Source organism: Hydra vulgaris, chromosome 06, assembly GCF_038396675.1.
Source record: "Hydra vulgaris chromosome 06, alternate assembly HydraT2T_AEP".
Lineage (NCBI taxonomy): Eukaryota > Metazoa > Cnidaria > Hydrozoa > Anthoathecata > Hydridae > Hydra > Hydra vulgaris.
The window spans coordinates 17183702-17210553 of record NC_088925.1 but is presented as its reverse complement, the minus strand read 5'-3'; the positions used below and the strand labels follow the sequence as shown (position 1 = coordinate 17210553).

Below are 26852 nucleotides of genomic sequence, written 5' to 3'. Positions count from 1 at the left end.
TAAAACAGCAAATCCTTATACTACTCAAATTTTATAGTTATTTGAAAGTACTACACAATTATTAAACAAAAAATGAAAAAAAAACTATGCAGAAGCGCTAAAGATTTGAAAATTTCATTTAAAAAAGCATCTGATAATTTTGATTGTTCTTCTGTAACTTATTCAAGCTTGGTCTTTTTAGCTTATCCCCAGTAAACACAGAATGGTTTAGAATTGGTCAATATTTAATCGAAATCGGTCGAAAAATAGATAAAACGTTTAGCGACCTATTATTGACTAAAAATTGACGCTTGATTTGAAATGTATATTTCAAACTTTTTTATATATACGTTTACTAAACGTCGATTTAACGTTTAGAATATCGACTTACATTAGTCAATATTGTAAACCTTTAATCGACCTTAATTAAACGTAAACATTTATAGATTTAAAATCTACGCTTTAAATCTTTTAATTTATACGTTTATTAAACGTCAATCAAACGTTTACAATATTGACTAATATAAGTTGTTATTCTAAACGTTTGATCGACGTTTAATAAACGTTTATTATATTATAATATAGCAATATAGCCATTGGTCAGAAGACTCACACAACAGCTTATATCACGCGGTTTAAATAGGCATAATTAAAACGAAATAAAAAAAATTATTAAAAAATTACTTTTTATTGGCTAAATAATTAATTTAAATGCGTTTACAAGATTCACTTCCTAGCAACAACTGAAAGCAAAACGACTGATTAATAAATAATAAACGAGTGTCGGAAACTAAAAAGTTAAAAATCTCTTATCGCAACAATCTACCTTCCAAAATGCCAACAACTTAATAAACTCAGATGTTTTAGAAATTATTGATTGCAACATTGACACAGTTAAAAAATATGAGTTGCTGGTCTCTCGTTATGAAAGTCCTGCTGCAAGAACTTTTTTCGTAAGTTTTATAAACAGTTTAAATTCATTTTGTAAGCGTTAGTTGGATAGTGTAGCAGTAGGTATTCATCTTTGCATTAATTAAGGTTTAATAAATAAATTTTTTAATTTTTTTAATTTAGATGCATATTAGCTTAATTTAGTTACATTTGCTAAAGAAATTTGGTTGAACAGAGCTGGTAAAAGCCACTGCATATGATATGGCGCGACTTTCAAAATTTTCCATGTTTATTTTTGTCAAAAATAAACATGGATGGTACAGGAAATTTTGGAAACTTCCATTCAGAAAATCCTCTATATGTAAAGTTGTTCTGTGTAATTCTAATTTTATTTTATGAATGTACATTAAAATTATTTTAATTAAAATAGTTTTTTTCGGTTACAAATCAGGTTACGAAATAAGACAATCAGGAGACGAATATGAATGATGATGTTGCCCAAGAACCGACGCCGATGAACAAAGAACTGGCGCACGATGAACAAGAACCGGCGCTTGATGAACATTCGTTGGACGGTATATTAGAAAGATTTTTGAGAAACCAGAGGACATTGTGATCCAAAATACATTTTTATAAGTTTAATAATTTTATTAGTAATCTTTAACTTAATACTAATGTAAGCTTTTATTTTTTGCTAAATGAGATTAAATTTACAGAAAATATTTGTTTAGTTGCGTTCTTGCAAAATGGATTTTTTTAGACGTAAATTGATATTATAAATTTTCACTGTACAGTGAAAATTTATAATATATTTTTTTATAATATAATTTATAATATTACATAATATTGCTAATGCGAAGGCATAATGGATAATGCGAATAAATTTTTTAGAGTTATTGAAACAAACAAATATAGTTTAAGGACCCCCCTTCCCCCTTCCCTCTGCTATTTGTAAGGTAAATCCAAACTATAGCGTTCTTTATAAGTTTATAATGGGTATATATAGTATAAAAGTAGTAAATTATAAAAAGTTATAAATAATATATAAGTATATAAAATATTTGTATATTTGGGAAAAGCATATAAAGTGTATATATATATATATATATATATATATATATATATATATATATATATATATATATATATATATATATATATATATATATATATATATATATATATATATATATATATATATATATATATATATATATATATATATATATATATATATATATATATATATATATATATATATATATATATATATATATATATATATATATATTAAGTTGGATTTAATTAGATTTAAATCTAAACGATATACATACGTTTATTTGACTAAATCTAAACGTTAAATATACGTTCAATTAGACTACATCTAAACAATATACAAACGTTTATTTGACTAAATCTAAACGTTAAATATACGTGCAATTAGACTACATCTAAACGCTTTATATACATTTATTAGACTAAATCTAAACACGTTTTAGACGTTTATTAGACTAAATCTAAACAATTTATATACGTTAATTCAACTAAATCTAAACGCTTTATATACGTATAATATACGCTTTATATGCCTTTATTAACCCTATAATAGACGTCGAAAATACGTTGTAATCTCGACGTTTTATGGAGGTTTGATCTAAACGTTAATCTGGATTTCATTCTGAACGTATAATCGACCAAATCTAAACCCTTAATCTAAACGTTGTTTTGACGTTTAATAAACGTTTGTGTGCTTACTGGGTGGGTACCACAAAAGCAAATTTTATTAGAAATCCACAGGAATAAATTATGTCTTTGAAACATTTTATCTTCCTTTATAAATTTATTAAAATTATTACTTAAATCTAAATAAAAATTGTTGGGGATCTTTTTTAAGTAGTTTTTTGTGTACGCATGTACACGAAAAACTACTTTAACGGTATCACATATACAACAACAACTGGCATGTAATATCAAACCTTAATATGATTATTTTGGAATCTTTTGTTTGTATTAGGATAGGACCCTTTATTTTAGCATGTAGATGATTTGTAAGAAATCTGTCAGTTTATGATTAATTTTTTCAATGATTCTGTGGCCTCAATGATGTTATCTCAGTCTTTTGCAAACAAAAGCTACAGACGTAAAAGCTCAATTCTTTCTCATTTGGATGTTTGAACAGTAAAACCCTTCACAGCGTTCCTAATTTATAATTTTTTATTTAGAACTAGTAAGTTAAAAAAAAAGTTCGGAAACAATGAATAAATATGTTTTAGGTTGCGTAAAATTAGTAGAGAGAATTTTGAGAGTATTGTAATTAAGTAGAGAGAAATTTGAAATATTGCAATACTAAATCGAGAGATATTTTAAGTTTCCATTAAGTAGGGATATTAATATGAAGATTACTGCAATCTGGATTTTTGGAAGTACTGCAAAACTTAGGTAGAGAGTATGCATTACCGAGACAAGAAGCATACGAGAAAAAATAAGATAATGGAAACTAAAACTGAATGAGACAAAAGACGAGTAAGAAAAAAATCAATAATTGATTTAAATGGAAACTTTTAAAGTCAACAAATAATTAATGAAGTATGCAAGCAAAGTAAAATATCGTAAAATATTTTTTTAATAAAAAATTTATTATAGTGTATCGATAGATGTATAGACGCTTGTTTCAAATGTTTATATAAAATTAAATCTTAAAAAAAAAACTTTGGATTGGATTTGAATAGGATAGGTTTTTATTAAATCTGGAAATATAATATTTTTGTTTTTTATATTATGGTCTTGTTAATATTAGTGGAAAGTTTGTTTTATTTCTAATAAATTTATTCTTATTTTCATTTAAATTTTATCCAATTTTAATCTTGTTTAAGAAGAACAACAAACTAACTTAAAAGTCATTACAATATTTGAAAAAAACTATCAATCGGTAAAATCAATCAAGATTATTGATATAGGTATTGAAATTGATAACGATATTGAGTTTATTCAATCAGCATTTAAAATGCGTAAACTTACATTTTAGGATTTTGTAGATTATGGTTTTGAAAGGTACCATGGAAGATATTTTGGAGAAGATATGTCAATGTGCTATATGTCTTGAAATATTTAAAAAACCAAAAACGCTCGTATGTCAACATACATTTTGTCAACTATGCTTGGAATTAGCTTGTGTTAGAAACAAAGATGGAAAATGGGATTTAACATGTCCTACTTGTCGTTCAAAGCAACCTTTTGTTAATCAAAAAAATGACATTTCCCTTATAGGAGCTTCACAAATAGTCAAAGAGATTACAGAACTTCTAAGAAACAAAACTACCGGGTAAGAATTAAAACATAATATTTAAATTCTAGACCATTTGATAAAAAAACTTCATAAAAAATTGGGTCTTAAAGTTTAAATTTCTTTTAATTATAAAATTGTTTTTTTATTTAGAAAAAAAAAGGTTTTAAACGAAACCTCAAAAGAAAACTTAATCGATAACAATACAAAACCTCATATATTTGTATCACCTAAGTCAATAAAAGAATCTGTGACGTCACACAGCTCCACAATCCTAAATGATTCATTTTTGCAATTAGAAAAAATTTCTTGTCATAAAACCTATCCTTCTGAATTGGTAAATGCGCTTGAAAAATCAAAGGACAAACTTGCTGTTTATGCTGAGAAATGCAAGAAACAAGAAATTGATCTTCGCAGATTGAGAAACTTAAATTTGATGCTTCTTATAGATAACACTCTTCTTAAAATGACGTCATTTGAAATGCCCATGAACTTAGAGACCAGAAAAAGAGAAAATCGTAAACACATGTCCATTAATACTATTTAATAGAAATTAATATTTTAATAGTCGATATAACAATGTTAAGTTGTCTATATCATAGTATATGTTAACAAAGTAATGCAAATAAACATAGCGTTCGAACATAGCATATAAACATAGCATGCGACCAGCGTAACTAAAATAAACTAAAAGCTGTATTTTTTTGAATATTAAAATTTATTATTATGCTTTCATAACTTCTACTTTGTAACTTACAATAATTGGTGGGCGATTTCAGAAGTATAAGTAACTGTATATTGTTATGTTTGTTTTCGGTTACCTAGTTATTTTACATTAAAGTTATTTATGAATTAAACAATGTATATGTGCAGGAAAATATGTGCAGTATAATATTGGACGTAGACGCTAATATCTTCCTAACTAAAAAAAAAATTAGATAAAGAAAAAGGAATCTTTCATTATATTCTTGTTTACAAACCTTTTAATTTTTATGGTCTTATATACCACATAAAAATGTCCTTATCTGTCTATAATTATACTGTCTGTATAATTTTTTTATAGAGTTTATTTTATCTTTTACAAAACAATACATTATTATTATTTTTGTAAAATTTTGCTTCCATTATCATTAAGTTGACCTATTTTCAAACAACTTTTTTTTTAATATTTGGGACTCGTTAATTAAAAACTAGACTTAAGCATGTACTAAATATTGGACAATTAGGCTTAAATTAAGCTTAAACTATTTACATAGAAAAACTACAGCACATAAAAAACACTTAGTTATGATTTTTATTTGTTGATGTTACGACACTTTTTAGCTTTGTTGCTTGTAACGCATAGCGGGCCTGGCAAAGTAGTTATGATTCAGATCAGAATCCCCCCCCCCCCCCGGATTTTTAGGATTTGGTTCCGAATCTAATTTTAACTTAAAAACAAAGAAAAATTTTACATAAGAGTTTTTTATTAATTTTAGGACTATAAAGCCAGTTAACTGTGAAAGTGTGAAATGAATTTTTTATAGCATTTCATATTAGCAAGCCTATTTTATTTTTTTTGTAACTTTTTAAGAAGCCTAAGGTATCAATAGTTTTATCATTTAAGCATACCTTACCCCTCACTTACAAACAATCCGCATGCACTAAAAGCTCTTTCACTCTTAATCAATGTTGGTTGAATAGTTTTTAATCTCAAAAACAGAATCTTTAATTTAAAAGTACATTTTTGAATAAAAGACTGAAAATTCTTTATTGAGAGATTTTACTTTGATATCTTCTTTAAGCCTTGTTTTAACTCAGTACTTTGTTTAGCTTTTTCTACCTTTATTTTATCTAAAAAAAATTTTTACTGAATTTTTAAAATCAGCCTCACTATCTCCGACACATTTTTTTCAATTGCTTGAGGTTAAAGTCTAAGTAATAGATCTTCAGCTAACAATATACTACTCTTTTTGGCTTTACTTCAAAGAATCTAATCTATATGATTTTTTGAGCAATTTTAATATAGCTTAAAAAATTGTGCAAACTTTTTTTAAAAATGTAAAAAAACTTTTTACAACAACAGATTCTTCTGAACTATTTTTAAATTTAATGCAGCCTATCTTTTCACCTTGATTAAGCATTTCACTGTCATTACTATTATTATCATCTATTAACGAAACTACAACTAAGTCAACAACTACAATAAGTAAATAAATTAATACTATGTAATAATAATAGCATTGTATTCGGCATATATATGATTATGTAAAATAATAACGTAATGCGAACTTTTCCCAGCGAATGGCTAGATTTTCTAGTTAGAGATCCTCGTGGCTAAATTGTTGCTTTATCGTTACGGTTTGTTGCTAACCGAGTGGCAAACAATTTTGTTTACTATATGAAAACTATATAAACAACATTGCGCCAATGTTGTTTGCTACTTTGGTAGCTAGTAAAGAAGAAAATATTAATCTAAAAGTAAATTAAACAAGAAAATTAATTAGTTTTCATACAAATCTTTTTATATATATAGACATATTTATTAATAGATTTTAGGAAAACTTGAGAAGCAAGTAATCATTGATCAATCAATATAACAAAAGTTAAGTTTGTTTCCAAAATTCATTCGTTTGCTATTTTGCTTGGTTCACATTAGGGATGGCACTTTTACTTATTTTGATGTAAAAACGCTTACTTTTTAGCGTAGTTTGAGAATTTAACTTTATGTAACAACATGGAGCAAACTCCAAACATCTATATATTCATGTTTATGTAAACCTTTTCAAAAGTATTGCGATAATAAAAATGTTAACTTCCCGTTTCATCGCTATTTTCATCGCTCTCACGCTAATAGCATTTCATGCCATTTGTGTGAGAGCGATGAGTTTATAACATTTATATATAGGTACATTTTTTTAACATTTTAAACTAAATTTAAGTTCATTAACAAGTCTCTAATGTCATGCAATATTCTCTAAGTGTTCAAAAACTATGACCACATAAATTTTGAGCAACCCCAAATATCCGTACATAATAAAGTCATTAAAAACTTGTCATTAAAAACTTGTCATTAAAAATTGCTGATCATGTGTTTTTCTTAAGCTTGAGTTTAATGAGTTTTTTTATTTGACAATTATAGTTTTGTATTTTTTGGGAATATATCTAAAAAATTAATATATGTGTAACTGAAATACCAAGTTCTCCTGTATAAGTATGTTATTTTAGAATCGTTTTCTTAAAAAACATATTAAAACAGAAGAAATATTGCATAAAAACCAAAATTTTGAATAATTTTATTTTTTTAACATATAAATAAAATGGTTTAATAAAATATTACCCATGAAAATGTAAATTAAACAAAATACAAGATTTAATTTTAAATTAATTTAAATACAAGTATTGCGTGGTATTATACTACGTGAAAAGCAATGTAAAAAGGTTTCCTTTTATCACCAAATCGATAAGAATTACTTAATCAACAGCATCTTTAAGTAATAGTATTATTAATAGTTACGTACAAATGAGGTCTTTTAATGTGTTGTTAAAAACCATATTAAACTCATTTAAAGACTTTATGGTAACCAATAATATAATGATGTCTACTTGCGTAAATTTTGAGGTGTAATATTATTATAATTATGAAAAACCAATGATTTCGGTTAATAAATATACTTTTGGTAAATAAAACATACTTAAGTGCCAAACTTAAGTATGTTCTTGCTTATATCACATTAGAATGTTTAGGAAAATGTTAAAACAACCACCTTATTCAGTTTGAGTGTAAACTTTATATAATCATAATCTTTGAATTTTAAAACCTGTCAACTTAAATTTAGTGTCAGAAAATAAAAATTAAAGTTACTAATTTGTTGCCCTCACATTTATGGAAGGGATGGTAAATGTTTTAGGGTATTTTTTTTCAAGGCTCCATTTACAGGTGCACATTTTCCGTATCAAAGTGGCAAAATATCTTTACAAAATAAAGCGTCCTCCTAAAAAGTTCGGGGCTCCATAATCATTAGGGCATTGTGTTATAGCCCCCATAATTCAGGACAGGTTTAAACTTTCTCTCCTTAAATAATTTTTTAAATAATAAATGCATTTACACTAAAAACTTGTTAAAAAGAACTAACTATTATGCCAATTATTTTCCTTTCAAATAAACTGACCTTTCTGAGTCTTCCATGGGTGTATGTGCCTTCTGCTAACTGCCTTGTTTCAGCTTTGTCTAAATTCTAGACCTTTCGAATGGTTGGCCAGAGAGTGAACATTTTTGAGACGGTTTGATTCAGAGAATGTTTGTTATAGGTAAAACTGTCATGGACCGGAACTAGAGAGGATTTTAATCATGGGCAGAAACCTATTATTGATATTTTCAAACTTTACAGGGAAGAAATACCTAAAACCGCGCAAATCAATTTTTGCGGCAAACTAAATGTTAGTGCCCTAAAGTTTTACTTTTTTGCATTACTTTTGTACAAGATTTTGTCAAAGTTATTGTAAAATATAAGTAGACTTATTTACTGACTTTATATAAATTACTTTTAATTTATTTTACAAATTATATAAAATGTTATAAGCTTATGTAATTTAAATTTTTTTTTACACAATTTTTAATAAAGATTTGTTATTAGTTTTAATATAAAAAATTCCTACTTAAAAAATATTATTTTATTTGTAAATTTAATTCACATTTGGTAGCATATTACTTTTATGTAATTTACTTTCATATGCAAGTTACTTTTTGATGAATTTTTTTTTAATTAGTTACTTTTATAGGTAAATGTAAATTACAGTTTGAGGAACTTTTATATTATGTAAAGTAATTTTCAAAAGTAAATATCTTTTAAATGTAAAAGTAAACAGCTTTTTCATGTGACTTTTACACGTAAAAGTAAATTACTTTTTGATGTAATCTTCTTTTACATAACTTACTTTTGAAAGTAAAAAAACTTTATAAAGTTAAAGTCGCTTCAAAAAAATTAATTACTTATACGGAAATGTAAATTTACATAAAGTGTTTAAAATTACTTATGTAGGTTACTTTTTGATAAAAATTGACTTACTCGTGTAAGTAAAAAAAAAGTAAAAGAGCCATCCCTAGTTCACATATTATATTATTATTATTTAATTTAACTTATATTATTTAATTAAACTACTTTTTAGAAAGGAGTTTAAACTTGTATTCTTTTTCAAATAAATGTTTGTAATTATAATATATTTTTTATGTATTTGCAGCTGATTTTGTTTTTAGGTATTTATATATAATTTCTTTTTGACTTTTTAATTATTTTCTCTGTGTCCTTTGGTAATTCATGGTCTAAAAGTCTTTATTTTTACTATTTTTTCACGAAGAGGAGAGTTTGAATTTCACATCGACAGAACGCTTCAAAGAATATATTACCGTAGAACAGAGTGACTTTGAAAGGTTTTTTTTTTTATTCTGATATAAATATTTTTTTTTCTTTGTTTATAGGTCCCCCAAGAAGACCTAACAGTCTTGTCACAAAGCAACGTGGAAGAGCATTTAAGTTCCTTACCGATGACGCAAAATATACCAAGAGGTCGCTTGAAACCCTGTCTAAATCTCTAAAGTAAGCACTCTATCCACTGCGCCACGGCTGGCACCACGGCCGCCTAACATAATACCTCTCCATTATAGGGTTTCATTTAAAAAAAAAAAAATCATATAATTTTTTCATTTCAAAAATGTTATCAACTTCACCCCTTTGTTAGGAGTGACTGTAAACAAAAAACAAAAAAATTACATTTTGTAAAGTTAGATATATCTTTGAGAAACATTCACAAAACAAAAATAACCTGTCAAAAAATGTCATTGAACTAATGTTTTAATGTTCTAGATCTAACCCAACCAAATTTTGAATTGTTGAGTTTACTTTCAGAAAAGCCACCATGCGACAATTTTATGTAGCAGTTTGCAGCTTTATAAACAACCAAGGGCCAAAGAGACTGACCAGCCACACTCCTTTATATATTACTAAGAGTTACTTTGGAATGCTGCTTTTTTTTTATACGTATAAGGACACGTTTACAAATTACTGTTTTAGAGCTTGGGTCATTGCTTATATTTGTCTTATCATAGTTAAATATGTTAATACTATAAACATCTTGTAGAGTAACGGATAACTCATAAAAATATATACAAACTGAATCTCTACTTCAGCAATTATTTGTTTTGCGTTGTCAGCAATTTTGGAAAAAACAATTTTAGCCCTATCAATGCCTGCAGCAAGATAAGAAATTTTAATTTCTCTAAGTGTAAAAGTTCGTTACTTGTATGCTTCAGGTGAGCTAGAAGGGGACCAAAAAAAGGCTACTGACCATAAAAAAAATTTAATCATAATTATTTTAACCGAGTATTTATATATATATATATGTATATATATATATATATATATATATATATATATATATATATATATATATATATCTGCTGTAAGAGTCATCGTTGTTCAATTTTCTGTTACTCTATTAAGACAATTGATTAGTGGTGCCATTCCTGCTACACAAATTCACACGGTCAGAAATGCACAAACTAGAATTTATGTAAAGTGTTACGTAAAGTTATGTAAATTGTTTTCTTTTATGTAAATCAGAACTCCTCTACCTCTACCTTGTTATGAAATGTGTAGAGGCTTCTCCAATATAACTGACATTACAAAGTTTTCTACAAAAAAGCAAAATTACTTAAACAAGTTCTGTTTCTGTTTTTGTAGCTGTCACGACCGCAACTGATTTTATTTTGACATAGCAATGCAACTATAGCATAAAATTTACTGTAAATTTTTCAGATAGTAGTATGTGACCAAAGGTACACATTAACAAAAAAAAAAATTTCATTAAGTTTCTTGGTTATACTTTCTCCTTTTGTAGTAGAAATGTCACGACCGCGACTACATGGAATGACTCTGAGGATTTAAGATTTTGTTTTAAAAAAAACTATTCAAAAAAAAAAAAAGAAAAGTTCGTAAAAAGCCAAAATTTGCGTTTTAAACGTTTTATTTTTTCTCGCTACGCCACTAAAGATAGTTAATAGTCATAATACATCAAAGTTAAAAATTTTAATTTTTACATTTTTTTTTTAATTATTTTTACGATAAACTGTACTTTATATTACTATTTTTACTTTTTTGATTTCCCGATATTTGAAATATAAAGAAAAAATAACAAAGTAGTAATGCTAAAATTATCCTAATAGCTATTTGTTTCTGATATTTACTTTTTTACAATAACTTTGCGAGAATTTATTTTCAATCTCAGTTCTTATGTTGTATATTATTGAAAAAATAAAAATATTGTAAAAAACAAATAATGAGAAAATGATAAACACTGTAGAAAAAAGTTTTTGTCAATCCATGTTTGAATCTTACGTCAACCGAAATATGCAAATTCTTACTTTTTTTTTTTTTTTTAGAGTCAATTTTTAGTCACTAAAAACGATTAAAAAAATAAACGGTAAAAAAAAGAAGTACTTTTATGCTGTTGCACGGTTGAGTGTCTTTGTTCCATTCTTCTTCGGAAATTTAATACGCTTGCACGCTCACTGATTTTCTGTGCCTTCTATTCTCAAAAATTTGTAATCGACACAGTTGAAGAAAAAAGGGCCGAAATTATCCACTTTACTTTTAAATCATGTTAATTATCATATTAATAAAATGAAACTGTGAAATAAAAATCATTTATTATTATCTTTTAAAATTTTGTTTAGCATTTTAAAAAAAATCGAAGCAAGAGTTATTATACATTAATGGATTTGTATTTTCGTACATAAGTTTTTGTTTGGCTTTGTTTGTTGTTGTCTGTGCTGTAAGTAAATTACTTCTTTTTAATAAAGTACGTCCTAGTGCAACTAAGTTCCGAAAAAGAAGATAAAAATTATTTTTTTAAATTCTAATTTACTTAGTGGTTAAATGCAAGCGTGAAACAGGAGCATTTACGAAGGACATTAAAAATGCTAAACGACAGTGATTATGAGGACATAAAAAAGTATTGAAAAATATGTGTTTGTGACAAGATAATTGGATTCCCGACTTTTTTTAATTTTAAAATTTTGATTTATTTCATGTCACAATCTCATTTTCATATTTACACGCAGTTTAAAGTCTCATATTTACGTTTAAACAGGGAAGTTTAAATTTACATATTTGCTCGTAATTTACATTTTTACACGTAACTTTGCCATTTTAAAATTTAGTAATAAAGTTGGAAATTAGATTTATTATTGCAATTTACATCTGACCGGTTCTTGAATCTTTTAAGCAGATGTTTTTACGTGGATTAGGCCCCATGCCTTGTCATTCATCCAGCGCACTTAGGAATTTTTACATTCCTACATGCATTTCTGCACGTATGTTAAACAGTAAAGTACTAAGTTTTCATAAATTTCAAGTTTAAAAAATAATCACAAGCAACGTTTATTTAAGTTTAAAAAAAATGAGATCACTGCCTAACATGGCTGCTTCAATTTTATTTTAATATCAAACAGATTGTTTAATCAAAAACTAGACTGTCGTTTTAAAATATTAGGCCCCCACAACGGCAATCAAACTTGCCTTTTAAAAAATGTAAATTAAACAGAATATTTATGATATGCTTTTTTTTTTCAACTAGTTCCCAATAGCTTCAGTTTCTTCAGTTTTTATTTTTGTAATTAATACAATAACTTTTTATTTCTGCAAACATAAAGCCTCATCTATTATCTAAAATAATCAAAAATAAACACTGGAAAAAAATTGAAAATATAATTGCTTATTATTATAACTCGTTCCCATAACAAAATTTTTCAATAACAACGCTTCGTCGATACAAAGAAAGGATGCATTCAGTGGTTAATTAATTCAAATAAATAGTTTTTTTATTTCAAAATTAAAATTTGAAAAAAAAAATATATTATATTTAAATTTATAACAATAAAACTTTTCTAAACTTACAACGATCTTTTTTTAATATACCTTAATTTTGTGTGTGGGCTTTCTTTTGCAGCCTTTATATTTATCAGTACGCCCCTTCTTGAAAAACTTTTTTCTGTTGTTGAATGATTTTACAAATAATTATATTTTAACAAGACTTTTTAATATTTGTTGCGAAGCAATGGATGCAATCGACCCATTACTTTCAATTCAAATCCACTCTCTCAGAATAACTCACTGTTATCACTATGAAGAATCTTTTATCACAGTGACTCATTTTATCCGTTTTTACATGTTCTTTATTATTTATTTTTTGAACAGAACATATAATCTAATATCACGCAACACAAGTTTTAAATTTAAGCTTTGACTTTTTTTTTTAGATAATTTTAGATAAACATGAGATACACACTGAGTTATTTCGTCGTGTTGCTAGGATATTTGCTTTTGGTGTATAGTAGAGATATGGATTTTGAATATTTAGATGACGCGATGCCAAACTTTATAGACAATCAAAACAATAACATTTTAAAGACTTTAATTACCGGTAATGACTATGACGATGATGACGATGAAAAAAGTGAAAGTGAACATTATAATAATTATGAACGTTACGGGTATGGCGACTTTAAAAGAGATTTGATTCGTGGCCCGAGTTTCATACCAACAATCGACAACGATAGTGCAGCTTCAGAATTAATGAAAGAAGAAAACGACATTGAAAATGAAGCAGACGATGAGCCCAAAAAAATATTTGAAAGAAATACAAATGCAAAAACTGCAATCGAAAACACAAGCGAAGTGAGTGGAGAAACAGGTATGTTTTTAAAATGTTTTTTTAAAATAATTAATATTATTCAAATAGTTAATGTAAATAAATTGAGTACTTTTGTATTGGTCATTGATAATATGGTGGCAGGTATTTTTTGTTAATGTTAGGTTTTTAATAAATATACTTCTCAATGGGTCATTCTGATGCATAAAGTAAATCATTATTTTATTACGACATCAAAACTGTAAAACATGTATGTATACATACAGACATGTATATATATATGTGTGTGTGTGTGTGTGTGTATTTGTGAGCGTATTTCTGTGTGTAAATGTAATATATATGTGTGTGAGTGCGTAAAAGTTTGAACCCCATTTAAATTAAGCGGTAATAAATTATCTATGGCCATAATTTTTGAACTCTTAGTGATTATTCTACAAAGTTCAAAATTTATAGATGAATACTAATTTAGTTTAGAATAGTAAAAAAATATTTTATCAACTTGTTGCTCTCACGTTTGGGACAGAGGCGTTGTAAATTTTGGGGCTTTTTATTCCCAGGCTCCTATCATTGCGATTTTTTGCAAATCATTATAATTTGACATAAGTATAAACAAATGAATGTTTAGAGTTTGCTTCATGTCTAGAAGTTAACGCAAATCTCAAACATCAAAATATTTTGAATCCGCCCCTGAAACTTGTTATACTTTTGACCGCGTATACCTTAGGTCAAGATCTATAAATTAAGTTTTTCACTTTTTTAACATATTACATGCTAAAAATGTCACAAAACATGGTGCTATAAAATAGAACATCATAAAAAACTACATATGCCTAGCACTCATCAAACATCATCAATCTCGTGTAATCATTACGCAATCTCATGTAATCAATTTCACAAATAACAGTGACGTTTTTAAAAATAATAAAATAAAATTTATGAATTAATAGACAACTTTTTCAATAAAATAAACCACACTTGGTTATTTTACGAGCATTTTTTTAAAAGGTTAAAGACAAAACTTTTTTAATTGATCTAATAATACAAAAAATAAGACAGAAAAAATTGAATTAAAATTTTTGCGTCAAATATCACTAAGATAAACTCTTTGAATTGTGTAAATTAAAAATTGTGTAAATTAACGTAAATAAAAAAAGCCTGAAGACAAAACCTGGTCAAAGGTAGAAAAAGGTTGTACTTTAACTTGCGTTTGCAACTTTTTTTTATTGTTTAACAAACTTTTATAGTTATCAACTAACTACAATTTGTAAAAAGATTTATTGTAATATAAGCTGTTTTCTCATTGGTTGTAGTAGAATCTTAATTGTTATAATATAAGCTGTTTTCTTATTGGTTGTAGTAGAATCTTAATTGTTATAAAGGTCATTTAAGTAAATTCAGCTTTAAAAGTTAAAATTGTTTAAAGTCTTTACCAAAAAAAATATTTTTAATGCAATTAAAATGTTTTTACTATTATATAAACACAAAAAATTAAACTGTTTATTATACTTTAGGCAAAAATTTACCTGAAAATATTTTATCTCCTGACTCTCTTGCTTCATCATTTAAGAAAGACATATTAGACGAAAATAATAATGTTGTCCAGAACACGACCAAAAAACATAAAGTTCTTACACAAGCTGAAAAAGCACTCGTGTCTGAAAGTCTCATTAACTTACTTTATGATTGGAAAAAACATAACACACCTAAAACAGCTAAAAATAAACGTATTTACTCAGAATATACATCAGCTAATGATTTAGAAAATACATATACACCCGAAAAATTAGAGACGATAACAACTAACATTTATGCTTCTCCTCTTGTAGATCAGCAAAATAAACCTGAAGACGAAACAAGTGCATCTACAGAAAGTGCATCAACGGTTCATTCTGGAGTTGAAGATGAAAATACTTTTAAAAAAATTAAAGATTCAGTTAATTTAAATGAAGAGATTTTGCCATCTTCTCAAGAGAATACAGCAAATGCAGTAAGTCAAGAAAAAGAAAGATTTAATGTCCTTGTTAATGTAAATATAAATGAAAGAGCAGCTCGAAGATCGGACGTAGACAAGTATTCTCAAATTAGTATTTCAGGTTCTCGAAGGTCAAATGTTGATCATACTAACAAATCTTTTCCCTTGCAATATTCTAATTCTGGAAATGACCTATTGCCTATTCGAACCATGAACTTTCAAGACAAAAGTCACGGGACAAAAACTGCGCACAAAGTTTTCGGTGAGCTTAAAAAAATAAGTAAAAGCATAAAAACAAAAACTGAAGATGAAGAGGACTCGGTAAGTGGTCTTGATAACTCAGGTTTTTCTGGTGAAATGCCAAACAAAACATTATCAAATTCTGCAGAAATTAAAGCTGTTAAATCGAGCGTTAAAAAAGTAATCTCAAAGAAAGAATTAGAAGAAGAAGCAGACGAGGAAGAAAAAGATGCAAGCAAAGATGGTGCTGATAACTATTCTGGTTCTGGTGAAAAAGAAGTAGATGATGATGTAGTTAAAAAATTGTCGCATTTTAAGAAGACAAAGGTTATTGGAGGAAAAACTTCACAGAAAGTTAAATCTACTCACAAAGTAGATAGTATTTCAAACCAAAATATTAAACCTTTGTATAAAAAAAAAGATAGTTCAAAGCATGCATCTGAAGAGGAAAAAGAATCTTTAAAAGGAGAAACAACAACTGATACAGTAATTGCAAACAAGGTTGCTGCAGATCGCGAATCAAAAGACAATAATTTGGAGCAAAATGATGTAAAGACAAGCAAAAAGAAGACTAAAGAAGACATCAATGATCTCAACAAATTAAACACTGCATCATCAGGAGAGATAAAAGAAGTTGTTGATGATGTTAAATTTGGAAAAGCAAACAGCTCTGAGGCGGAAGATGTGCGAATTGAACAGGTTAAGTCCCCTGCTCCTCTAAAAGCTATCCCATTAGAAGCTGCAATAGGAGCAAATCAACCTGCTGCAAAAATGCCATCTGAAGTAAAAGAGGATTCAGAAAATGAAGAAATTATGTTTACAAAAAAAGAAAGAGAAGAGGAACTAAAAAAGTTAGAAAAAAATACTGAAAAACTGAAAGCTTTGGAGAAAAAAAAGCCCGAGTCAGAAAAAATAGAAATGAAGAAAACTGAGCCAGACGATAAATACGAGACTTTAGCAGAAGTCAGAGAAAAGTTTAAGAAGTGGGAAAATAAAATAGAAAATAAAAACGTTGAACTCGTAGAAAATCCGGATGAGATTGAAAAAGAAAAGCCAGAAAAGGTTGCTGCTAAAGCAGAAAACTTTGAATTAGTTACACAGGACAAGACTCCAGATGCAGAAACAATTAAAGCAGCTGAAAATGAGGCGAAGAAAAATGTTGAAGAGATATCAAATGTTAAAAGTAAAGACAAAAGCGAATTGGTTGCTACTGATCTTAAAATAGAGGTTAAAAATTCAGTAAAAGAGATACCTAAAGCTGTAAACCCCTCCATAAATAAAAATGCTTCACAACAAAAAAATGAGATTGTCGAAAACAAAGACATTGAATCCCAAACAGTAACACCTATTGGAGAGAGTATTTTAAAAATTGTGCCGGACCAGATTGTTGCTAAAACTAATTCAGTTGTACCAATAGTGCAGTCATACCAATCTTGGAAAGACGAGAAAAAAGTTATTCTTAAGAAACTTAGAAACCCTTTTTCAGAAGAAAACAAACCTGTACACAAACTAGAAGAGGACGATGATAATGTGGAAGACGACGACGAAAAAGAACAGAAAATGAAAAGTATAGCTGAAGCAAACCAAGTACCCAAAATTAGTAAAAAAGAAAGAGCAAGATTTTTGGCTGGTATAAATCGGCTTAAAGAAAAAGAATTGCTTAAAAAACAGAACCAGAAAAACGAAGAAAATAATAATAATAACAAGTCGGATAAAGTCATCAGTACGAGCGTAATTGAAAATGAATCGAACCACAGTGCACGTGAAGCTGGGCCTATAGAAAAAGTTGGTACCATCCAAGATAAAGATAGCCTTAAAAAACTGATTGCTAGTCAAGTTGCTGACGACCTTAAAAACGACACAACATCTGTTTTGAACATAAAAGCAAACTCTCAAAGTCTAAAGCAACTTCAACACTTTAAAAATCAAATTCTTTCAGAAGTTGAAAAAATAAATCGCTTAGAAGCTGAGTATGGCGTAGAAGATCACAGTACAAGAGATCTTGATGAAGCGAAAGATGTACTCAAAAAGGACTTAAAAGTAGTCAAAGAGCTTGAAAAAACTCTATTAAAAAAATCGAAAGGTAAAGAAATTCCAAAGGTAAAGTCTTTTTCAAAAAATCCTGATATTCATCAAGAAATATATTATCAACCTACCTCTGTCATGGAAGCGCAACAACTTCAGGCTGCTGCCATAAAAGAGCAAGAAAAAGCTTCTGTCGCAAAAGAGCAAGAAAAAGCTCATGATAAGCAAACTGCTTTGGAATTAAAGCAAAAAGTTGAAACGGATGAGTTTAAATCATCAACAAAAGAAGTTTTAGAAGAGGAAGAAGATGCAGAAGTTATTCCTGAAGCAAAATTAGGATTTGAACTGTCTAACGAAGATGAAGAAGAAAAGGAAGACGATGATAAAAGTTTTGAAGATAAAAATGAAAGCAAAAAGAACCGCAAAAATCGTAAGAAAAAACATAGTAAATCTCAGTCTAAAAAAAAAAATAATAAAAACTTGAAAAATCACCATCATCATCATCCTCTTGCTGAGCTTCATAGTTTGTTAAAAGCGGAAATTCGACGACTACGACTGCCAAATAGAGGGCGCAATGATCCGCAACTATCTAACATCCGTCAGTTAGTCCAACAAAGATTAAAGTCAATGCTGGAAAACGGCGATCTGGACAAGGCAGCGGTGCATAATTTGACACCGGATATAAAGGAATTGGGAATGCTTCTAAAAAAAAGAATACAAAGTGAGAAGAAGAGAAAAATGCATAAAAGTAAGAAAAATAAAAAGAAGAAAATATCAACATATTTTTTGAAGGAATCCGAAATGAAAGCACATAAAAATTTTAACAAGTTGAGAAAACCTAGTACGGAGGAAAATGTTCTTAATAAAGAAATAAGTTCGCTTCAAAATAATATTGCAGCTATAAATAAACCTGCAAATATCCATGAAATGGCTAATTTACATCACACGACATCTTCTGTTCCGTCATTGACAGTACATCTAGCGCATAATACTACCATATCAAGCCAAAGTAACCAAATGAAAAATTTGCTGACAACATTAAATAGAAAACTTGGTGAGATATATGCTAAAGCCAGTGGAGTACGCCCTAACTCACCTCACACAGTACAGGCTTACTCAGTGGCTCAACCGCATGCTCTTCCTATTTCTTCACCAAAACATTTAGGAAGTCAGCACCTAAATACTAATAACTATACAATAACAAGTTTTCAAAAACCTTCCTACAAGGAACCTCTACCGAAACCAATTGTTATACCTACTACATTTGTTCAGACACCAATCGATAGCCTTGCACAAAGTTTAACGCACAATTCGCATTACAACCATCCAGCGAGTAAGTTTTTTTATTATAATTGATATTATCAAAAATATTTTATATAAGATGTTTGAGAGTATCAAAAGACATTTTTTTTTACATATAAAAATTTATAAGGAATCTAGTTTAAAATCAAGGCTGACTCTACCGGGAAGGGGAGAACCAGAGGGTCTTTTTTTATTAAAGAACCTTATTTTTTTATTTTTTAGAAATTTCAAGTAATAGCAAACTTTTTTAAAAAATTGACAATTGTTAACCCTGCCCCCCCCCCCCCCACTCCTCCTCCACTTTGAAACCCGGGGCGTCAGGTCTGTAAATAAAAATTAGAAACCAATTGGATTATTATATTTATGTTCCATTCGCAATCTGTTTTTCCTCAATCTGCCCTACTAAATAGTATTAATATACAATAATCTTACATATTTTTTGTGTCATAAAATAGAGCGTTGTTTAATCAAATGTTTTATTGAGTTTGATAAATTTTCTAGTAAAAGGTCATATTTATCCCCAACAAGCTGAGCTTCCTCCAGCGTTACCTCAAGAGCCAGACTTTGATGAAACAGATTTTAATCCACAAAGACCTTTAGCGGACAATGAGCCAGTAGATACCTTAGTGGAAAACCTTGAGAGAGATATTACTGAAGTATGGTCTTACAGAAACATGTTTCCTGATGCAGAGGCACTTGGGCTTGATAATGACAAAGTAAGATTTGATATTTCTTTTACTTCTATTTAAAGTTACATAGTGAGGCTTCATCAATAAACATGAATGATCAGATTATTTTCAATATTGCATATTTGTGCTTTCATTATTAAGATCGTTGATCAATTTATTGAAAAGTTTTACAGTAATATATGTGACATTCCATTTTTGATTTTATGTTAATATTATTATGTTATTTTTAACTCTAAACACAATATCATCCATAAACTTATACTTGAAGTATAAATTTTTAAATTATCTTCTTTATATAAGTCAAATATAAAATATTTAGATAAAATGTTTTGTACTCAAGTTCTAAAAAGTTCTAAGCAAATTATTTTTTGTTTTTAAATTTATATAAATAATTTTTTTTTCTATTTTAAAGGTTCATAATACTTACGCAAATCTTGGATCTTTATCTGGTCTAAATTTACGACGAGCGTTAAATCGTGCACTTCGTGGTGAAGATGTCGGTCTTGCAGTTGTGGGTGGGTCAATATCAAAAGGAGGTCCATTTAGTGAAAAAGGTCTAGATTTTGTTTTAAGATCCTACTTTTATGCAATTGAAGACTATTGGAACAAAATTATTAGGCCAGTAACTGGCTCTTCAATGATAATACGCGATGTTTCTATTGGTGGAATTGCCACAGATTACTATTCTTATTGTTTGCACAATCATCTTCCAAATGATAAGTTAACAAATATTGTTTTATGGGAACTATCAGCAAATGACATGCGCAGATATGACGATAATCAAAGACCTAAGCCACAACCTTTAGAGCAGTTTACTAGAAATGTTTTGTCGTACAGAGCAAAACCAGCTCTGGTGTTTTTAAACTTTTTCGCTTTATTTGAGTGGGATCCGGATCTTTCAGCACATTGTCGAAACTTTGAAGATGAGGGTGAGGACGATATTGCTAAGTATTACAAGATTACTTCATTAAGTTGGAGAAATATGGTGTGTCCTTTATTGGCAAGTGGAACTAATCCTTTATTTACAAAAAGCAAGCTTTTTGCAGAAGACAATTTTCACCCAAGTATTTTAGCGCACGCTCAAATGTCTTATATTGTTATCGACTATATTCGAACAGAGTTCTTAAAAAATTTAGTCAAAATGAGGAATACAAACATTGCAGATGCTGTTACAAGACTTCAAATACCACGAACAATTTACATTCCAAGACCGATATTTCCTCAAACCTATACGTGGAAACCTCTTTGTCACACTTATATGTTAGTAGACAACAGGTCTCCTAACAACACGTTGCCTCTTGATGAAGAAAATGACGGAAGTTTCCGTTATTCAATTGTTCGTGAGTTCAAAATACGTTCTGATAAAATTGTTGGAATGGATACTCAACAAAAAGATCAGTATATTAGATACAAAATTCACATTCCACGCCACTCAGATGGTTCAATGATACCATATAAACGTTTAGGAATAATGTCTTTTACAGATGATCGTTCTGCATTTGCTCAGTTCGATGGGGAACCCCCTAAGGAGTTACAAACAAAGAAAAAATTTTTAGAAGGAACTGTAATTAAATATCTTGCAGAAAATGTTGTTCCGGGCGAACATTTAATGACAATACGTTCTGGAAATAATGGATTTCTCATATGTGCAATTGTACTAGGTTAAGAAAAAACCCATACGTTTTTGAAGATATGAAAAGTTCATAATAAATGTAAAAATTAAAAACTGAATATTGAACCAAAAATTATTAAATAGACTTCCGAATAATACGATCTTTCTTAATTTTTTGTTTAATAATTGGATACGATTGCAAAAGGAGAGTCCAAACCATAATAATCAATTTTGAACATATCAAAAAGTACTTTTTTATACATTATTAGTGAGCGATAATTAACGATTTAGTGAGCGATAATTAACGATTTAGTGAGATAAACGCGAATAATACTCACCAGCTTCTAGCTTGTTTGCAGACATTAGCAACTTAGAGGGGCGTTTTCTGTTTGAAAAATTTTTCACTTGGCTAATTCACAAACATTAAAAATATTTTTTTCAGAACCGTATACATGCTGTCAAAGAAATAACGTATTTTTTTAGGTCCACCATATCTTCATCTGAAATATATGCAAAACCTTTTCAAGGTAATATATAGCTTTTCTATAGTAATATATAAACCTTACACTAGTAATTTTAAAAAAAAAATCAGTTGTGGAGACCTAATTTTTTTTGCTTGAATTTTTAGATTTTTTTTCACTGTGATAAAAAACTTTAATTTTTTGAGACTTAACCTTTTTACTAAAAGAATTAATTTTGTAATAATAAGTATTTAATTTTCAGATTAATAAATCTTTATTTTTCACAGTTTTAAACTTAATAATTTCATTAACAAATTTGAACTTATTCACCGTTACATATTTTTAGAAGTTAAATTACACATCAAATTTTTTATTTATCTTTTAACAACGCATATTAATGAAATTAATTATTAACTTTCTTAATTTATTTGGAAATATTTATTCACAATTTTGAAATATTATGTTTTATACAAAATAACGTCTGATGTATTAGCGCATGCGTAGAAGTTGCTAAATTAAAAGCTTAGATATTTAATAAATATAAGTTTCTGAAGAGTTTAGTCTGTGTAAAAACGTTTAATATAAAAAGTGTTTGAAAGTTAACCTTTGTACCAAAAAACAACAAATTTCTTAGCTTTTGTTTTTTTACAAATCTATTTCTTTCTCTCTGTTTTTTTTTTTTGTTTTTGTTTGTTTGTTTGTTTTGTTTTAGCCATTTATTATTTAAGTTAAACAATGGCATGATTTAAGTGAAGTAATGCCTAAATTCATTCAAATATGTGAAAATAAAAGACAAAAGTTTTTTTATAGTAAAGTGATAAAAAAAAAAAAATTTTTTCACTGAAAACTAATTTTATGACATTAAATAATAGGAAATTCAAAATGGATCATTTAGTTAGAAAAAGAAAGTATTTTTTAGTTTTAACCTATAACGATCTAGAAGTATTTTTAAATAGTTAGTGTAATGAAAAAAATAGTTTTTTAAATTTTTTTTAGTTTTCGGTGTGTTTATTTAATATACTTTTAACTTTATACAGCTTTTACTGGTATACGATATCTGATTTCTTTTGTTTGATATAATGGTATATTGTAATAGAAAACTGTATTAGGGGAGGATGAGGAGAAAGGTGCCATTTTTTATATTTAGTTAAGTAACATGAAAACAAAACTAGTACAACTGATTCTCTTTTAAGATATGTAGAACTAATTTATTTTCCCAACTTTTCTAACTCTAATCACAAATAAGATGTAATGGATTTTGTTGACCTGTGTCGAATGGAAATATTTACTCTAAAAACGGGTAAAAAGTTACGAGATACAGGGTTAAAAGGCCAACAAGGATAACTAATACACAATAGATTTGGTATACTAAATTAAAGAAATATATCAATAAAAAAAAGTTTGTTAACAAAAAAGCACACAGTTCTTGAAGCAGTAAAGTTACCGATAAAAAGCTTTGAATGATACCCATTACAAAAACTTTGCTACAATCGTTGTAAAAACATGCAACATTAGTTTTGTTAAATGATGTGACCAAGTACATTCTTGTCGCTTCAGAATTTCTCATGTTTAGTGTGTGTGATTTCTTTTAAAAAAATCGTTAAATCAATCTTTTCTAGACATTAAATTATACTTAACTGTAAAATCATAAGCTAAGCCTCGTTCATGTAGTTTATTCCATATTGGTGACCGGTTATATATCGGTGAGACTCTATTTATTAAGGACTGATGACAAAGATTACATTTTTTACAACTTTTCTTTGGATTTTAAAACATGTGATAAGCTGATATGGGACCAAAATATTATGATTTAAATATATTTATTTCTCTTAAGTGTATTTTTTATTGTTTTAATTTAGTTTGTTAACCAGACTTCCCTTTTCCAAATCCATGTTAATATTCATTTAATAGTCCATTATTTGACATATGTTTATATATTGTGTTGGATATAATAGTTTCGCCAAAAAAAGTTATTTAAAGGAATTCGTTAATTTTGAGAAACTTTAAAATTATTTTTGGTATGTACTAAGAATATTCCAAAAATATGTATACTTTATTTCTGTTGAAAACAGAAATAAAATATTTGGTTACTCGTATTTTTGTAAATTATAACTTTATTCGGCAAAAAATTACAATTCCAGCCACAAACTTTATCAAAGGCTGAAAGAATTAAGAAGCAACTAAAAACAGTAAAAATGGCTCCTCCACCTGCCTCGCTTAAAAGCCCCTTAAATAAGCCGAGTTAAAAGATAATATGCTCAATTTCTTTCTCATTTGGAAGCCTTTGAATATTCTATGGCCTTATATTATTTTAATTTATTATACTGTTTTAAAAGTTGTGAAAAAGTGCTAAAAATGAAGTATGAAATTTTATTATCAAGTAGGTATGCTTAGGCCTGATATAGGAATAAAAAATTTTAAATGTTAAGTCTATAAAAAATCAGATTTATATCATTAAATGGAACATTGCTAAGTATTTATTCCTTATTATATTCAACCGGCATATATTTATGTTCAAAATGTTGCAGAGACCGTTTAACTTTATTTACTCTCTTGGACAGTGTAACTAGACACTAGATTAAACTAGATTTTAAACTAAATTTTAGACTAGATTTTAATTTTTGTGACATTTTTGTCAAGAAGAATACCTAGAAACTTCATTGAGTGTTCTCTTTTTATCATTTAATTCCCAATGCTAATATTTATGAGCTTTAGAGGAATTTCGTCTCTTTGATGAAGGCGATTATATATATATATATATATATATATATATATATATATATATATATATATATATATATATATATATATATATATATATATATATATATATATATATATATATTAGGTTTGACAATTTATTTCAGTGACGGATCCAGGAATTTTTGGTGGGGAGGGGAGATTTTGAAATATTTTTGTATTTTCATATTTGCGTCTCCTAAAAAAAATAAGGTCCTCTATTTCTAAGATATTTTAGGATTTTTAGATTTTGGTAGGGTGAATCATTCAGTTACTTTTAAAAGTTCTTTGTTGACTGTTTTAAATAGTTTTTTTCTATTTTATTATGGGAATGAAATTGATTGGTAATGTCAGCAAGTAAAATTAAGTCTAAAATATTTGAAGCTTTGCTTACATTATTAATGTATACTAAAACCAAAGTGGTTCTAAAATGGATCCTTGAGAAACTCCACAAGTGATTATCTTAATTTTACAGTTTTACCACAACCATAAGACACATACTGCTTTCTTTTAGACTAGTAGTTTTTAAACCAAAATATATTAAATATAGTTTGGTTTAAAAACTATTTGTTTAGAATGCAAATGTTGCATTCTCCGTAATTTCCGTGTTTTTTTTTTTTAATAAAACATAGTGATCAACTGTGTCAACTGTTTTATAGACCATTTTACCAAAGACTCCAAAAGAAATCATAAACAAGTTTAAGGACAGCATGGTCGATTGAATGACATTTTTTGATCTCGAACTGTTTGTTATATAGAATATTATTTGTTTCTAGAGAAAAGAATTACCTATTATACATTATTCGTTTCACTATTTAAAAGAGAAGCAAGGAAGAATAGAGATAGGTCTATAATTAGAAACATTAGAAAAATCTTCCAATTTAAAAAAAAGGTAAACCTCTTGAAATTTTAAAATTTTCTGGAAATATTTCTTCTCGGTGTAGTTAAGGCGATTTACAAACTATTCGAATTCTTTTATTTGGAATTAGCATGATTTTATCAGCGTTTTGTGTCCAAACAAGAGCTTTACATGTTATAACTTTTTTTTTTTTGCTTCAGATTTTTTTAATATTTAAAGAAACTTTTCTTTTTTTATATATATAATTTTCAAAGCCTTTTTATTACCCCTAATAGTGTATCTAAAGAACACCGCTTCGGAGTCTTTAGATCACTTTCGTTCATCGGCTTAAACATGAACTTAGTTAAATATTTTGAAAAAGTGCCTTAACCCACTATTGATTCTAGTTCTAATTGAATCTGACGTATATTAACTGTATATAGTTGTCAAAATACAATTTTTTTATCATTTTTCACAAAAAAATACAAGAATTCCGACTAAGAAAGAGCTTATAATTAAGAAAAATTGGCTACAAACAATCAGAACAGATCATATTATTAGACTATGATGTTCATTTCACCTAAAAAACGTATTTATTTAAATCTTATTCAAATTTGTATAAGCGATTGTGATTTTAAGAAGATTTTTATTTAAAAAAAAAAAAAATCTTTGGTCTGGCTTTTTTTGCTACAAACATTTATCTTTTGTTACCACAAAATTTATCATTTTAATTTTTTTCGCCTTTTCATAATTCACACAACTGATCATTTAATGAAAATATGTAGTAATCAACAAAATATCATACAAACGCTGTAATAATTTAAAATTGCCTTAACTGCACCGAGTTGTTTTAAAGAAAGATTAAAAATATGCAATAATTCGATTATTAATTAATGCATAGATCTTATTACAACATTACTGGTGATTTCATCGATTCCTAATCCTTTGTTTTGTTTTAACTTTTATAACACACTTTCAGTCAGTTTATTGTTGGTCATTTTTGTTTTGTTAGCAGTTGAATATGACCCCATTATACATTACCCAGCAATAACTCCATCCAACTCAAGAAAAAAATCTTCAAGAGATTTTATGTTTTGAAAGAAGTAAACATCAGAACCAGTTCATGATTTCATT

At 27.7% G+C, this 26852-nt stretch overlaps 2 protein-coding genes and 1 long non-coding RNA gene across 6 annotated transcripts; all 3 read left to right on the top strand.

The window, feature by feature from the left end:
- The first annotated feature begins 206 nt into the window (after positions 1-206).
- Positions 207-1617, top strand: LOC136080975 (uncharacterized). Its single transcript, XR_010638776.1, has 2 exons — positions 207-1231; positions 1322-1617. It is a non-coding gene; the product is annotated as an uncharacterized LOC136080975 (long non-coding RNA).
- Positions 1618-3559: 1942 nt separating this feature from the next.
- Positions 3560-4949, top strand: LOC124814406 (tripartite motif containing 13). Of its 3 annotated transcripts, none has more exons than XM_065799401.1 (3): positions 3560-3799; positions 3896-4192; positions 4307-4949. In XM_065799401.1, exons 2-3 carry the CDS (start codon positions 3909-3911, stop codon positions 4698-4700), a joined length of 678 nt encoding a protein of 225 aa, XP_065655473.1. In that variant the 5' UTR covers positions 3560-3799; positions 3896-3908; the 3' UTR covers positions 4701-4949. The 3 variants fall into 3 exon arrangements, with proteins under 3 accessions (XP_065655473.1, XP_065655474.1, XP_065655472.1); XM_065799402.1 differs by having other exon boundaries at positions 3743-3827; XM_065799400.1 differs by lacking the exon at positions 3560-3799 and having other exon boundaries at positions 3835-4192.
- A 6762-nt stretch (positions 4950-11711) lies between these two features.
- Positions 11712-22616, top strand: LOC100206979 (kinesin-related protein 4). Of its 2 annotated transcripts, none has more exons than XM_065799399.1 (5): positions 11712-11962; positions 13449-13882; positions 15667-19410; positions 19881-20095; positions 20481-22616. In XM_065799399.1, the coding sequence occupies exons 2-5, from the start codon at positions 13465-13467 to the stop codon at positions 21732-21734; spliced, it is 5631 nt and encodes a 1876-aa protein (XP_065655471.1). In that variant the 5' UTR covers positions 11712-11962; positions 13449-13464; the 3' UTR covers positions 21735-22616. The 2 variants fall into 2 exon arrangements, with proteins under 2 accessions (XP_065655471.1, XP_065655470.1); XM_065799398.1 differs by having other exon boundaries at positions 15352-19410.
- Positions 22617-26852: the final 4236 nt, after the last annotated feature.

Bases quoted from the DNA above. Each gene is read 5' to 3' on its own strand.
- LOC124814406 (XM_065799401.1), top strand. From the start codon at position 3,909: ATGGTTTTGAAAGGTACCATGGAAGATATTTTGGAGAAGATATGTCAA. The intron at 4,193-4,306 runs GTAAGAATTAAA...TTTTTTATTTAG, and splicing joins CTAAGAAACAAAACTACCGG to AAAAAAAAAGGTTTTAAACG.
- LOC100206979 (XM_065799398.1), top strand. From the start codon at position 13,465: ATGAGATACACACTGAGTTATTTCGTCGTGTTGCTAGGATATTTGCTT. The intron at 13,883-15,351 runs GTATGTTTTTAA...ATTATACTTTAG, and splicing joins CGAAGTGAGTGGAGAAACAG to GCAAAAATTTACCTGAAAAT. The intron at 19,411-19,880 runs GTAAGTTTTTTT...TAAATTTTCTAG, and splicing joins GCATTACAACCATCCAGCGA to TAAAAGGTCATATTTATCCC.